At 35.1% G+C, this 16,676-nt stretch overlaps 1 protein-coding gene across 4 annotated transcripts in view; it reads right to left on the reverse strand.

Moving 5' to 3' along the window:
- The window catches only part of LOC138330356 (tumor protein p53-inducible protein 11-like), a 166,480-nt gene that overhangs the window by 62,057 nt on the left and 87,747 nt on the right, over positions 1-16,676 (reverse strand). Inside the window, exon 1 of one of the 4 annotated variants that reach the window (XM_069277931.1) lies at positions 2,117-2,350. The exons of the other annotated variants lie outside the window; for them this stretch is intronic. Within the exon in view, the coding sequence (XP_069134032.1) occupies positions 2,117-2,169 (53 nt within the window). The 5' untranslated portion in view covers positions 2,170-2,350. Of the gene's footprint in view, positions 1-2,116; positions 2,351-16,676 lie in introns of those variants that run through there. 4 annotated transcript variants of the gene reach the window in all.

Consider the following 16,676-nt stretch of genomic DNA (forward strand, 5'->3'; position numbering starts at 1 on the left):
ATAGATATATTACATACTTGACCCCCCCCCCCCCCCCCCCCCCCCACAGCAGAAACAGCAATATTCTAAATGGCAAAATTGTAAATCAGACTCTACTCTTAAACAGCTACAGAACCCATACGTATAATTCCACAAAATTGTGTTTGTTCAGGTGTTCTGTTACGCCTTCAGATGTGCGTGCCTTATAAGGACTGAATCAAATGTAAAGTAAATTATTAACATGCATGTACGTTACTTTAAACATAATCCCTGGTAGTTTGATTTTTCTTTGGAAACTTTGAGTCTTATATGATTGAACTGCACTATAGGGTAAGAGGGTATGGAGTGGTCAAAAAGTGAAAATGTGGGGTGGGGGAGAGAAGATTGGACGGAAGGGGACAGGGGGAAAGGGTAGATAGGGGGCAGGGGGAAGGGAGAGGAGATGGGTGGTGGGGAGGGGGAAGGAAGGGAGATCAGTTGGGAGGGGGAGAGGAGATGGAAGGGAGGGGGCAGGGGAGGGGGGAGAGGAGAAGGGGGAGATGGGAGGGGGAATGAGGAAGGGGAGAGGAGATGGGTGGGAGGCGGCAAGGAGAGGGGGGAAGGGGAGATGGAAAGGGGCAGGAGGGGAAGGAAGGGGTTTGATGATGAATAAAATGCATGTTTGAAAGATTAAACACAATGCATAAAACCCCATACCACACTATGTACAACACATAATATCACTGCTATATCTTAACATAGTTGTGAAGCTTGCACTGATTGATTCCGTCGGAGGCTCCAGAATACGGAAATCGATAAACAGACTTAATCAATATTGAACAGTTATAGCTAGCACGGTACAGCACTATATAGCTCACTTCCTTTGTAAAGCCACGACCCTTGTACTTGTTTGATTCTCAGATCCCTGGGCTTGTATTCTCACCAATAAGGAGATTTTTTTGTAAAGCCTGATGATGGAAAATGATGAATGGGGAATGATACGACGGAAGAGCCCATGCTATTAGTAAAGCACATTAACAAGGTATCATCCGAATCACGACTCAGGGTCCTAAATAAGCTTGTATTGCAGCGTTAATTACAATGAGCACGCAAAGATTACAGAGGAATCGGGCAAATTACGATGGAGTAGAAAACAGATATAACCCTACACCATCAATTAATATGACACTGTCGAAACCGAGATCCGAAAATAATATGACAACACCAAAAATAATTAACCGATCGCCAGGTGTAAGATAGCCACGCCTTGTGCTCGCAAATGCACGTATGCCTATTCAATGTTAAAATGATGGAGTGTACACAATACAAAATGTAAGATCACATGCTATTTGATTGATAGCTGACATTTCCGTCAATACAGACAAATGGATATTAGTTCCACCTTCATTAACTAAGTCAATGCGGTGATTTAAGACACATCAGTTAGCTCTTAGGGTTTAACTAGACTGATGATCAACAATAATAACATATACCAACTAAATAAGCTTCCCTGTTGCAATGATAATTTTTTTTTATGTTTATAGACAATGATGTGACCTCCATCAATATATTGGACAAGTTTTGTCAATGTATCACTATAATTTCGACTGTTGTCACACAGCTGTGTCAACAGGTGCTATGAAAATGTTTCTAAACAATGAGTTATCACCGTTCTGACTGGAATTTAATCAAATATGGGTCTGTCAAGTGGACAAAGATGACTATACACTCGTAACAGATTTTGGCAGTCAATCCTCACTCTGCAAGCCTTGTGCTGAAAAGCCAAAATCTCAGGGGTACACATTGACAAGTTGTTTAACAAGTTTGATGCATTCTGTATCTCATTACTATAAATGCAATGACTCGATATATTATTTTTATAGGCAAAAAGATAAATTTCAAGGCAAACTTTGTTTGATATTGATGTTCATGACATATTAAGCCATATATCAATATAGGATAATACGGCATGCAGTCTGCTATTTAATATATATGTCATATATGACATATATCCTGGCATACAAGATTTGTGTGTATCATTGTTGATGTCATATCAGCTATATATTAAATTTTGTAAACATTCACCAGAAACTTTAAAAACAGATCTATCAATTCAATGATTTAATTCTGCTTTAAGATATCACAATTAAACACTTACCCATCATTTTCATCCGTTTCATTTCGCAAAAACAAACAACTCTCTTCCGACATAATGTATCCGAACAAATCTTCACAATATGGAAAATTTTACGATTGCAAAGTTCAGAATTTATCATACACAATCTGAGATAGTCTTGCCCTTAGAAAATCGTAAACAAAATGCCTTCGTCCATTCTTCGTAAACAATGCAATGATAAACAATGACTAGTGTATGGGCACAACAACCTTTAACCCTCACATAGTCCTTGTAAATAAGTACTTGAAAGAATGTCAAGTTTCTTCCTGCCAGAGCAGTTCAGGCATGAGGAAGTCGCAGCTCTTTATAAACATTCTGTGTCTACAATATTAGTTGTAAAGTGTATATATATACAACTTGTAACTGTAATTATCAGGAGATGTTGTGTTCTGATTTCAGTCTATTCAATAAAATATGGTCTTCTGTTTCATCAATTAACTATCTCATAATACATATGTAAAGGGGAGAGAAAATGTAGAGGCCAGATGGAGTCAGAACCATGCTGGAAGTCTGAACAATATTGTCAGTCAGATTACTGCAGACCCAGGTTCAACTCCTGCATGGTTGGATATCTTGACAGGAATGTTTGATTTGGTTAGTAACAGCCAGGGCCATTTCAGGATATGTGCCAGGTTTGTTGGAGGTGGAAAGCCAGAGTACCCCGAGAAAAACCACTGACAAGCAGTCAGTACCTAGCAACTACCCCACAGAAGTATTCAAACTTGCAATGCAGAGGTGCAGGGCTTGTGGAAATATGTCGGGATTGACAAACAGGAATGTATATTTTCTCTATCCTTCAATATTTATACCGATCAAATGCTCAAAGACATATAAAATACACAGATTGATACAAACAGAGACAATCTGAATTTGTTTGGCTTCTGTAGAAAGATTATAAGAGGCTTCTAAAAGAGACAACATGGCCACATGCAGGCTGTTTTCCTGGAGTGGTAAAAACCAGACAAGCCAAGTGTTACTCAATCACCATGATGAAACAGGTGTTCACTTAAATGTTTCGGACACTCTCAAATTATCAATATTCGAAATCTGTTTTAACTTTTTTCCCATCTTGATTGAATGGAACAAGTTGGACATAATTAAATAGCACCCTTAATGATCAATTTTAATTAAAATTGGCACCTCTGAGATAACTTAGTTAATAGAATACCTGTGTTTTTATCCTAAACAGATTAATTAGAAAGATTTGGAAAACATTAGGGGTTATAGAGTGGGCAGCAAAGATTTTCAAACTAGAAATTTCTTCAATGCATGGAAATGGGCAAGGGTTTCTACTATTGCAAAGAGACACAATACAAGCATACCGCAGCCTCCCAAAACACAATATCACAAGGAGATACAACACTAACATACCACAGCCTCCCAAAACACACTATCACAAGGAGATACAACACTGACATACCGAAGCCTCCCAAAACACACCATCACAAGGAGATACAACATTAAAATACCAGCCTTCCAAAACAGACTAACACAAGGAGACACAGCACTAACAAACTACAGACTCCCAAAACACACTATCACAAGGAGATACAACATTAACATACCACAGCCTCCCAAAATTTACAAACAAATTTACATAAACATACCGTATACAACGTATATGAATTGAGACATAATATTGCATCTCAAAAGAAAGAAGGTGTGCATGGTTACTTTGACATATTAATATGGGCATTGAGTACAGGAAGATCATCAATGTATTAAATATGGCAGACATTTTTTTAGAGGTTTTGTGTCCAAAACTTACAATTTTATAACCTGATAAGCCCACGTACCCACCATCATCACCTAAAACCCTGCCTTTGTTGCATTTTGTTAAGCAGCCTGTATGCTAATTATGGCAAAAACACTAATTGTTTTTTAAACCACTCTACAAATATCTTTTTCTGTACAGACCTCTCCCTATTAAACATCAAAATATATTTACAAAATCCACTAGAGTACATTTTGTGATTTCATGAAAATTAACAATCAACCAGATATATGGATCAATAAGCTATTAGAAATGATCGCATGACAATTTCAATTCACCAATTTTGTGTTTGAAAATGTTTTTTTTTTTCGCAAGTGTCTTCAGAAAAGCCTGCGGAGTCTTCTTGCTGAAGCTATAGCCAATATATATAGCAGACACGCATCACAACAGTGTCCTCAACCAATCAATATATAGACTGTTAGAACGGACAACGTGATTGGTAAATTGATGTTCCAAGGGTGAAATGTTAGCTCCGTTTTGGTGTTCGCTCTCACAACTTTGATTTCGCTGACAGATCGATTGATGAGAATGAAGATCGTTGCTTCGTTCTTCGTCTTAGCTTTCGGCTGTTTTTTCCAAAGCAGCCTTGGCATGTGAAGATGAAATAAATGTTATCAAAATTGCCTTACGATAAATCGTCAAAGATAATTACTGTGTTCAAACATTGTAGATCAACTGACATGCTTTTCAGAAAATGTCTACACCGTATATCTAATTAGAATATGTACTGCAGTAGTTGCTATTTGCATTAAAGAGCACTTAAAACGCAATCCAAATCTGCTAAATCAATATCAGTGCAATCTACATATGAAACGTGTTACGTGTACTGTAAGCATATTACTTTAATTATCAGGCACACTTAAATTGTCGCCGAAATTAAATTTTGAACGGTTTAGTTACTGTTTAAAGTCAATGAATCTGCACAAGTAGTCCATTAATTTTATTACTTATTGAAATATATGTGTATAATTACGGTAGCTGTCCTCAGATTTAAATAGAACATGTGTAATACCAGAAACATATATACATAGAGACTGGCAACTTCACCATTTTCACGATCGGCAGATGTACCTCTGTATGTGCTTAGGGGTTTTTAGATAAATTTTTAAATTGTTAAATACAGCAGAATAACTTTGATATTTTATAAATGTTCAATAATTTTCAGATGTTTTGAGTACGATTTTAGATAGAAAAAATAATATTTTAATTTACATATTAATAAAACAAAATGCACTTCCGGTTTTGAATGTCTCATTTTCGAAAAACCCGGTAAAATTGCTGATTTTCATGCTTTCTAAAATCATATCAAATAACATAAATCGGGAAAACTGGTCACATCAAACCATGATTAAATGTTTAAACGAATTGTGTTGATGCAAAAATGTCATGTTTTAAAGAAAACACTTAAAAGGAGTTAGCCAAGGGAAAATGCCCATAAACCAGAGGTCCCTCTGCCTGTCAACAAAGACAAAGAAGGAGTTTCCAATCTCTATGTATATATGTTTCTGGTAATAGTTAATAAATAAAAAGCAAAATAATTTATATGAATAAAATCAAATTTGTTGTTCCAGAACCAAACATTTGTACTTTCAGTGAAATTTTCACTGAAAATAATCAAAATTAAAAAAAAATGCTTATATTGAACATGTAAAATATGTACAAAATATCTCTAAGAATTTCATTTAGATTTTTTATTCTGAGTGAAAGACCTTGGAAAAACAGGTTTCATTAATTTACCGTTAGCTAATTAAGAAAATCAGGTTATTATTATACATGCATGATCTTGATAAATCAGTTAATTTATTTACCATTCACATACAATTTGATTAATCATTTTCCATGACGTCATGATCTTGTGATAATGTCACATATAATGACCATTGCAAGCCAATGAATATATGCTTTCTCTACTTATGTAAAAAAACGAAGAGACATCATAAGAATGAAATGCAAGTAATTTAATAGTCTACAAACTATCAAGATTCGAAGAAGATAATTAGTCACTGCACGACCTTGTGATTTAAACTTGACATTAACTAATTCCCCCCTGAAGGCACATTTAGGCTCTTCTAAATCAAAGACTAGACCAGGCCATTATGAAATATCAGGGATGGATGAGTTAACCCAAACTGGCCATCCATACAAGACTGGAAGTCCTGTAGCATTATCTGTCTAGACAATTCATATCAATTCTGTATCTCAATGGATATGATCTTCTGATATTGAGAGTAAAGGAAATTTGTTGCATGGAACGATACAAATCATGAATTCATCTGTTAGCTATCAATTAAGCTTCTTACAACAGACAGGTCAAATGACTGCATTCACTCACTATGTATCACAGATAAAATAAAATATCCATGCTGCTGAAGCTGCAAGGCAACAAGAGTTGTTTCCCTTTAGTATAATTTGAGTTTGTTAACTTTTTGTATTTCTACAGTTCTCTCCCCTGCATCGTATGTTACATCACATTGATAACATCCTAGGAAGATAGGAAGAGGTTTTCACCTACGCTGTGACTACAGCAAATCAAAACAGCCAAACCAATCAACCATGGTTTGAGTTCGTTAGAAAAGAGGTACAAACTAATTAAATTCATCATCAACGATTCCATTTCTTAATTGGTCAACTATTACTCTAAAAAAACCTAGGGTAATTAAAGTATTTGATTTCCTGTTTTAATGATGATAATTGATTCACTATAGATCATAGAACCATTATTGCGTAGTTCGTTAGAAGATAATGTATCCTCAGTCATCCTCAGTCTTCCAGGGGTTAATATCACTGTTGTCATTACTACCCTTAGTCTGGACTATGTCATAGTTAAATTGAACTGACCAATCGTAGGCCAGCAGAGATTTAATTCCTTTGAAAATTACAGAGAGGGACCCCTAGGTTCAAAGTCATTCAGCGTAACATTAATATTTGATTCTTTTGATGTACATCAAAGGACCAATTAAACTACTTATCTCATCTCCTGTCACACTTACAGAGCCTTCTGTTCTGCTATGTGACATAGTCCATGGCGGTGGATATAATGAAAGTGATAGTAACCCCTGGAATATTGAGGATGAGGATAATTAAGGTCTATCACATCTTGATAGACTTTGGGTTAACGAGTGAATTACATCAAATGAACAATTGCCAGACAGTGTAAATTCAAGCTTATGCTCACAAATAGCTATTCCATGTCAAAAATAATATTCATAATACAAAATGCAAATTCACATGTGATATACTCGGGTGGTTTTTGATTGGCATCTGTCAATACATCAACTAGGACTCACTGCCAAATAGTGACTTGATTTGTAAAAAAATTGTAATCCTCATTTTTTACTTTCTCAATATGTGTCAAAACCTGGTAATATTGTTCTTAAATGACCCTGGCTTGCTATCCATAGAATTTATAGCAAAACTGGATTAAAATCTGGCATATGCATCTCTTGGAAAAATTGTCCGTATACATATATATAGATCGTGTGGTATTTAAAAAGACTCACTTTTCAATCAAATAATGGCTAGGCGAAATAAATAAGATGAAAAAATATCTCAATGTACTATAAATTACTCATCCAAGACATTATATGGTAAATTACCATAACCTCAACAGACAAGACAGATAGAATATCTGAACGGACTTTTCCCAAAGGAGCTGTTTCATTGATGTACGCTATATATGTCATGGATCTGATAGGGGCTATAGGGCAAATGGGAGAAAAAAATCTTTTTACAATCTGACGTTTTCAATCTGTGTAGGCGTCCATATATAAACATATTTGTAACCATGGTAACATAACGTAAAATGTACAAATAAGGTTATTTCTTGGAAGACTATACTGTTTGTAATGGAGATTGATCTTCAGATTTCTCAGCTTTTAAGAAACGTTAACAGTTGAAACATAGATTCTCTGAAAGTATGAGTAGAAATGTATCTATCAATCATCAGTAGAAATGTACAAATATCTATCAGTCCTCAGTAGAAATGAAATGTACGTATCTATCAGTCCTCATTAGAAATGAAATGTACGTATCTATCAGTCCTCAGTAGAAATGAAATGTACGTATCTATCAATCTTCAGTAGAAATGAAATGTACGTATCTATCAATCTTCAGTAGAAATGTACGTATCTATCAATCCTCAGTAGAAATGAAATGTACGTATCTATCAGTCCTCAGTAGAAATGAAATGTACGTATCTATCAGTCCTCAGTAGAAATGAAATGTACAAATCTATCAATCTTCAGTAGAAATGTACGTATCTATCAATCTTCAATAGAAATGTACGTATCTTATCAATCCTCAGCTCCATTTCTTCCATTTTCTTCTATAGTATGAACACCTTAGTTTTCAAAACTTTATTTGAGAAAAAAGTTTGATACGTACAGGAAAATTTTGACTTCACAGAGGTGTTCTTTAATAAATGAAACATGTTCATTTACAAAATATTAATACATACATATATTGTAACCTCTGTTAAATAAGGATTCAAGAATTGAATTGAATTGTTGAAAAATTGTTAATGTTTTGATACAAGTAATCATTGTGACCATGAAAACATTAATGTTCTAATATTTATATGTATATCACTTTCATTAGCAGTCATTCCTGAGCATGCATGAGCAAGTTTCAACAAACCACATCAAAATCTTCCGTTTAGATTATAAATATGATACCTAAGTATTCCAGAGGTTGATTTGATTGTTATACACATATGCAGGCAGATATCAGTATGGTAACATAATACCAATGTATTTTAAGTCTTGATTCTGTACATAGATATTCTATTAAGCCTCGATCTTCCCTCTTTCTTGGAGTCTCCCTTTATAATTACACTATCCTACTAGAAACACATACCCCTCAAATTCAACTTTTTTTCCAGTCTGGATTTTTATTGAGAATAGTATGGTATTACCATTGACACATCACAAGGCCAGTTATCTTTACCATGCCACCACAGCTAGCCTCCATGTAAAATGTGATTTTTTTGTTTCCATCGCAGAAAAGCAGCGCTGGGGAGATGAAAGAATCAGGACTAGGTGAGAATTAATCCTGGGGAGAATTGCTGATTGAGATATCACATTGAGGACATAACATGGTGCTCAATGAAGCAGAAGTGTGACATGGAGATCTCCTATAGCCATTAATGTTCTAGCTGTCAATTACAACAATCATCAGGTCTGCACAAACAAGAGGTCCAACAGGCCTGTACTCCTCACAAACAAGAGGTCTAAGAGGCCTGTGTTTCTCACAAAGAAAAGGTCTAACAGGCCTGTACTCCTAACAAACAAGAGGTTTAATGGACCTGTATTCCTCACAAACAAGAGGTCTAAGAGGCCTGTGTTTCTCACAAAGAAAAGGTCTAACAGGCCTGTACTCCTAACAAACAAGAGGTTTAATGGACCTGTATTCCTCACAAACAAGAGGTCTAAGAGGCCTGTGTTTCTCACAAAGAAAAGGTCTAACAGGCCTGTACTCCTAACAAACAAGAGGTTTAATGGACCTGTATTTCTCACAAACAAGAGGTATAACAGGCCTGTATTTCTCACAAAGAAAAGGTCTAACAGGCCTGTATTCCTCATAAAGAAATGGTCTAACAGGCCTGTATTCCTCACAAAGAGAAGGTCTAACAGGCCTGTATTCTTCGCAAAGAAAAGGTCTAACAGGCCTGTATTCCTCACAAATAAAAGGTCTAACAGGCCTGTATTCCTAACAAACAAGAGGTTTAATGGGCCTGTATTCCTCCCTTTACATCGGCTGTCTACACAAACAACACTATCAACTTATTGCTACTCAAGCGGTCATCAAGAGTATATGTATGAACAAGAATCTAATCCAATGGTATCTATTTTTTAAGTTTAGATGTTCATGATGTGTTCAAAGATACATGAATGCAGTACATTAATTATTAATTCTGCATAAAAAGGAATGTCTGACATAAAGACATATAACTCACACCTCCAATTATGGAATCTAGACATGACAAAATTTCTGGAGCATCAACTTGAAAGAATTCAAAACAAGAGCTCTTTGAGAACAGCAAAGCTCATCTAGGACAGCCTTAATATCTAAAAGATTAATCATGCAAGTAGAAATTGGTCCTTTGGGTCTCTTGAATTTCTCAAAATCCTTTGCTTTACCACTAAAATGATCGCCCATATTGATAACAACATATTATGTTATCTTAGCTAAGCCCCTATATAATGGCAGAAATCAATGTCAGTATAACATTACAGCATTTTACAACTTGCACCAAAACCTGAACCTGGTAATTTCCAGCATTTTCCTTCTTAAAATGTTTGTTCATACTAGTGGTGTTCCGATTAATCAAGTTTGTCGAATATCATTGGTTTGGGGTGTTTGATTAACTAATCGAGTAAGATATCTGTATTCTGTTATCTGTTATATAGGCCTAGCCTGTTGTTCCATCCTATTGACTGTACCATCAATATGTCAATAAAATTTGTTGAAATGAAAATATCTGTATTCGAGTTTGTCGGAATTTTCCGACACCATGATAAACGAAAGTATAAAGTGAGCTGACCACTAACACATGCAACAAAATCATAGCCATCTTGTTAATATCATTCCCTTTAGCGTGGTTGCAATTGTCACTCATATCATTTTAAATTTTAAGCTTCTAGATGAATTGAAGAGTGCATAAGCAGCACATAGTAATGTAAACGTTCAGATGAGCACGATTTGTGAAGAAAATAAGCGACATGAAAACATGACAGCACAGAGAGGCCTCACGATCATAAGCCTTTGAAGGAAATTTTTATATGAGACTTGTTTATGCATCAAGGAAAAAAATAATCAGTTTTAATCGATAATTGATTGTTTAAATAAAACTGATGATTGACCATGAGTTTCAACCAATTCCCAGCACTTAAGTTCATACCCATCAAAACATTTTATTTTACATTAATGTAGAAATGTCAGTTAACATGGTATAATTCAAAATGCTGACAGTCATATGGATACCTGGACACTAATTCCCGGGCGATTCCATAAAAGTTGAATTTGTTTGTGCAACGTCATACATGTTTGTAACATCTAAGGTGACAGTATCATTTGAAGTTTTGTCAAATACAAATAACAACCTGCCAGACAGACAAAGTCAAATGTAAGTGTCACTTTGATGTTTTTGTATACATCTCATTGCTTGTTTTGTTGAAAAACCAATCTTTTTCTTTTATCTACATTGTAATTTAGGATCCAACGTAGCTTGTTTAACTCATCATTCACCCCTGAAAACACATTTGGACTCTTTTTATTCACAGGCTGGAAGAATCCATTATGAATTTACAGGGGTGAATGAGTTAATAAAATCACTAGTCAGAATGGACATAGACCAATTAAATTTCTCAGTAGAGTACGCAAGGAGACAGACTGCCTGTCTGCCATAATAGAACTTCAACACTCCGGTTAAAATGCATGCATCATGAGACGTACTCTATACATCAAAAACACCAGATAGACACGCACATACAGTTAAATAAGCATTTCCCGAGTCCATTGGGTGCTGAGTATCTTGTCTGCAAACAGAACCAACATAGCGTGTTCACCGCGTACTCCAGACATACAAAGTTTGTACACGACACAACAAATTCCACTTAATTAGTTTGAAAGCTCGGCGAGTTCTACCCTTGGCTTCCTGCTAAGTGATTGCGACCTTGTCCAACACCAAACTGATATACATACATAAACGCAGACCTAATAGCAGAAAAGTAAAAGAGAACTTTTAAAATAATCACATCATGATTGGATTCAAAAGCAATTCTCACAGCATCAATTAAGATAGAAGATAATGTATACTGATTGAGCTATCAGAAAAAAAGAGGCCCAGTGGGCCTGTATTGCTTATTTCACTTTTTTGAAACACATTCTTCACATTGAAAGAATAATATGCACGTTACAACCTATATATTTACATATATTACATATTCGTGGAAGGTCGCAACAAAGTCCTGACAAGGTCTTGTACAGGGTATAGGCAATTCAGTGGAGTCATCAATTGCCGGGGTAGACTGTGAAAAAGCACGATCGAACTATGTCTGCTTTAGACATATTCGCAAAGTTTACACAGTGAGGCCATGGTGTTAAAATCAAGTTATAAACAATGAAACCAGATTATAATCGCTGAAGGACAATTGACGATATGTTCAAGATTCTACTGATTTGGTTACGAAGTCTGCTACCATTTTTTCTATTTTTATCTGATTTTGATCATGGAATTACAGAAACTACATACATTGTGTCCCCAAAGAAATTGAGAAATCAGAACTATAACTTGATTTCCTGTTAATCCATGTCCATGTAGTTATCAAGGACATTCATTCGATCAGACAAGTGACATTCACCTTCAGAGTTGAAATGTCCACCATTATATTTGATAGCCCAAACCAAAGTATTTGTGACAAATCTCATTCAGCATGTGTCTCTTTTCATTATAGTCTTCATTAAAAGACGAAAAAAAAGCACATTGCATATTTTTTTTTTACATCAGTCACAATTATATGGAGAAAGGATATTTCAGCATGACATCTAATGCATTTTGTGTATAGCTCAAATTGCATCCAGAAAGGGGAGATAATTTTAGTCTGCATGTCAATTATATTTTATATATATTTTTGTATCCCTGATTATAGAAAATGTAATTATAAATATATGCACTCACAGTTTGATTTAAGTAGTTTGGTTTTACTAATTTAACAGCCAGGGTCATTTAAGGACAAACTTGGTTTGTAGGTGGAGGAAAGCAGAGTACCCGAAGAAAAACCACCAACCAACAGTCAGTACCTGGCAACTGCCCCACATGGGATTCAAACTTGTAACACATAGGTAAAGGGCTTATATGATAATATAATGGACATCTTGAACCACAAGGCCTTTGTGGTCGCTTATTCAAGAATAAACTGAAGAAAATATTTGGTATATTTTCACTTGAACAGCATCTGTTAGAACTTGACAAAATGCAGGCATTTAATTATGGCTGTAAATGCATGAGTATATATTTAATTAAGAGGAGATAGTGAAGTTATATTGATTCAAAATCAAACAACTATAAATAGAATCCACATTAAGTTTATTCATGTTTGCACTGGGTATTCCACAAATGAGTTCCTTAATTTCAGCAAAAATGAGGTCCTCTGTATAATTTAAAATAATTTTCAGGAAAAAGTTGGGTCCTTTTCATTTTCTGTTCTTAAAAACGATATAGGGACAATGTAAACGCAAACACTGATAATAATAGCCAATAACAATCTTTTAGTTTTGATTTGAACGACATAACTGCCATAGAAAATATTACATGCCTCCAGCATAATTCCCTTACGAGGACTTCTATAATCTGTTCTGTCACCAAGTGACACGGCCTTTGGAACTTCTGCGGCTGCAGAAGACGTTTAGTTCCGTCTTGAGCCCCAAAAGTAGTTAAGCATGACAAGTGTTTCATGGTGAAAGCTATTACTTGATAGTATTAAATAAATTGTGTTCTAGTGATCAGTGTAAAAAAATATAAGTAATGACAGCGTCTATCTATCTTTCTTATGTAATGGATGCAAGGTTTGCCGATCTAGCGGACACAGCACCAAAACGCGAAAGCCATAATTCTTTAACTTATGTCCACACACAATAAATATCATATGTCCTGTTACTTAGCTTTTAAGCATACTTTACCACATCAGTTAGCAGTACTTAAGGAAGTGCATGCATGACTGAGGTTTTTATGGCCTAGTGGTGTCAGTAAGAAATATATATCATGATGGCATGCAATGTCAAAGACACCTGCGTATGACATCTGCATGATTATTGAGATTATAAACTAAATAAGACATGGCAACAAGAAGATGGAATGGTGTCTTTTGAACTTTGGCATGCACTGGCTTAGAAATGTTCTCCTTTAAATCTTGCCATGCAATGGCTTCTTTTGGACTTTGGCATGCACTCGCTTTATAGCAATGTTATCTTTTGGACCTTGACATATAATGCCTTCTTTTTGACTTTGGCATGCACTTGCTTTAAAGAAATGTTATCTTTTGGACCTTGACATATAATGGCTTTTTTTTGGACTTTGGCATGCACTTGCTTTATAGAAATGTTATCTTTTGGACCTTGACATATAATGGCTTTTTTTTTTACTTTGGCATGCACTTGCTTTAAAGAAATGTTATCTTTTGGACCTTGACATATAATGGCTTTTTTTTGGACTTTGGCATGCACTTGCTTTATAGAAATGTTATCTTTTGGACCTTGGCATATAATGGCTTTTTTTTTACTTTGGCATGCACTTGCTTTAAATAAATGTTATCTTTTGGACCTTGACATATAATGGCTTTTTTTTTGGACTTTGGCATGCACTTGCTTTATAGAAATGTTATCTTTTGGACCTTGGCATATAATGGCTTTTTTTTACTTTGGCATGCACTTGCTTTAAAGAAATGTTATCTTTTGGACCTTGACATATAATGGCTTCTTTTGGACTTTGGCATGCATTCGCTTTATAGAAATGTTATCTTTTGGACCTTGGCATATAATGGCTTTTTTTGGACTTTGGCATGCACTTGCTTTATAGAAATGTTATCTTTTGGACCTTGGCATATAATGGCTTCTTTTGGACTTTGGCATGCACTTGCTTTACAGAAATGTAATCTTTTGGACCTTGACATATAATGGCTTCTTTTGGACTTTGGCATACACTTGCTTTACAGAAATGTAATCTTTTAGACCATGGCATGTAATGGTTTCTTTTTTACTTTGGCATTGCATTCGCTTTATAGAAATGTTATCTTTTGGACCATGGCATGTAATGGTTTCTTTTTTACTTTGGCATGCAATGCTCTTTTGAACTTCAGCATGCACTCACTATATAGAAATGTTATCTTTTGGTCCTTGGTATGCAATGGTTTCTTTTTAACTTTGGCATGCACTGGCTTAGAAATGTTATCCTTTAAATCTTGCCATGCAATGGCTTCTTTTTGACTTTGGCATGCACTCGCTTTAAAGCAATGTTTACTTTTGGACCTTGATATATAATGGCTTCTTTTGGACTTTGTCATGCACTTGCTTTAAAGAAATGTAATCTTTTGGACCATGGCATATAATGGCTTCTTTTGGACTTTGTCATGCAATCCTCTTTTGAACTTCAGCATGCACTCGCTTTATAGAAATGTTATCTTTTGGACCTTGACATATAATGGCTTCTTTTGGACTTTGGCATGCACTTGCTTTATAGAAATGTTATCTTTTGGACCTTGGCATATAATGGCTTTTTTTTTACTTTGGCATGCACTTGCTTTATAGAAATGTTATCTTTTGGACCTTGGCATATAATGGCTTTTTTTGGACTTTGGCATGCACTTGCTTTATAGAAATGTTATCTTTTGGACCTTGACATATAATGGCTTTTTTTTTGGACTTTGGCATGCACTTGCTTTATAGAAATGTTATCTTTTGGACCTTGACATATAATGGCTTTTTTTTTACTTTGGCATGCACTTGCTTTAAAGAAATGTTATCTTTTGGACCTTGACATATAATGGCTTTTTTTTGGACTTTGGCATGCACTTGCTTTATAGAAATGTTATCTTTTGGACCTTGGCATATAATGGCTTTTTTTTTACTTTGGCATGCACTTGCTTTAAATAAATGTTATCTTTTGGACCTTGACATATAATGGCTTTTTTTTGGACTTTGGCATGCACTTGCTTTATAGAAATGTTATCTTTTGGACCTTGGCATATAATGGCTTTTTTTTTACTTTGGCATGCACTTGCTTTAAAGAAATGTTATCTTTTGGACCTTGACATATAATGGCTTCTTTTGGACTTTGGCATGCATTCGCTTTATAGAAATGTTATCTTTTGGACCTTGGCATATAATGGCTTTTTTTGGACTTTGGCATGCACTTGCTTTATAGAAATGTTATCTTTTGGACCTTGACATATAATGGCTTCTTTTGGACTTTGGCATGCACTTGCTTTACAGAAATGTAATCTTTTAGACCATGGCATGTAATGGTTTCTTTTTTACTTTGGCATTGCATTCGCTTTATAGAAATGTTATCTTTTGGACCATGGCATGTAATGGTTTCTTTTTTACTTTGGCATGCAATGCTCTTTTGAACTTCAGCATGCACTCACTATATAGAAATGTTATCTTTTGGTCCTTGGTATGCAATGGTTTCTTTTTAACTTTGGCATGCACTGGCTTAGAAATGTTATCCTTTAAATCTTGCCATGCAATGGCTTCTTTTTGACTTTGGCATGCACTCGCTTTAAAGCAATGTTTACTTTTGGACCTTGACATATAATGGCTTCTTTTGGACTTTGTCATGCACTTGCTTTAAAGAAATGTTATCTTTTGGACCATGGCATATAATGGCTTCTTTTGGACTTTGTCATGCAATCCTCTTTTGAACTTCAGCATGCACTCACTTTATAGAAATGTTATCTTTTGGTCCTTGGTATGCAATGGTTTCTTTTTAACTTTGGCATGCACTCACTTTATAGAAATGTTATCTTTTGGACTTTAATTCTTTAATTCTTTAAATCTTGTCATGCAAAATTGCTTCTTTTGGACTTCAGCATGCACTCACTTAATAGAAATGTTATCTTTTGGTCCTTGGCATGCAATGACTTCTTTTAGACTTTTGCACGCACTAACTTTACAGATATGTTATCTTTTGGATTTTAATTCTTTAAATCTTGAAATCTTGCCATGACATGGCTTCTTGTGGACTACGGCATGCACTCGCTTTATAAAAAATGT

Source organism: Argopecten irradians, chromosome 8 (assembly GCF_041381155.1).
Source record: "Argopecten irradians isolate NY chromosome 8, Ai_NY, whole genome shotgun sequence".
Taxonomy (NCBI): Eukaryota; Metazoa; Mollusca; class Bivalvia; order Pectinida; family Pectinidae; genus Argopecten; species Argopecten irradians.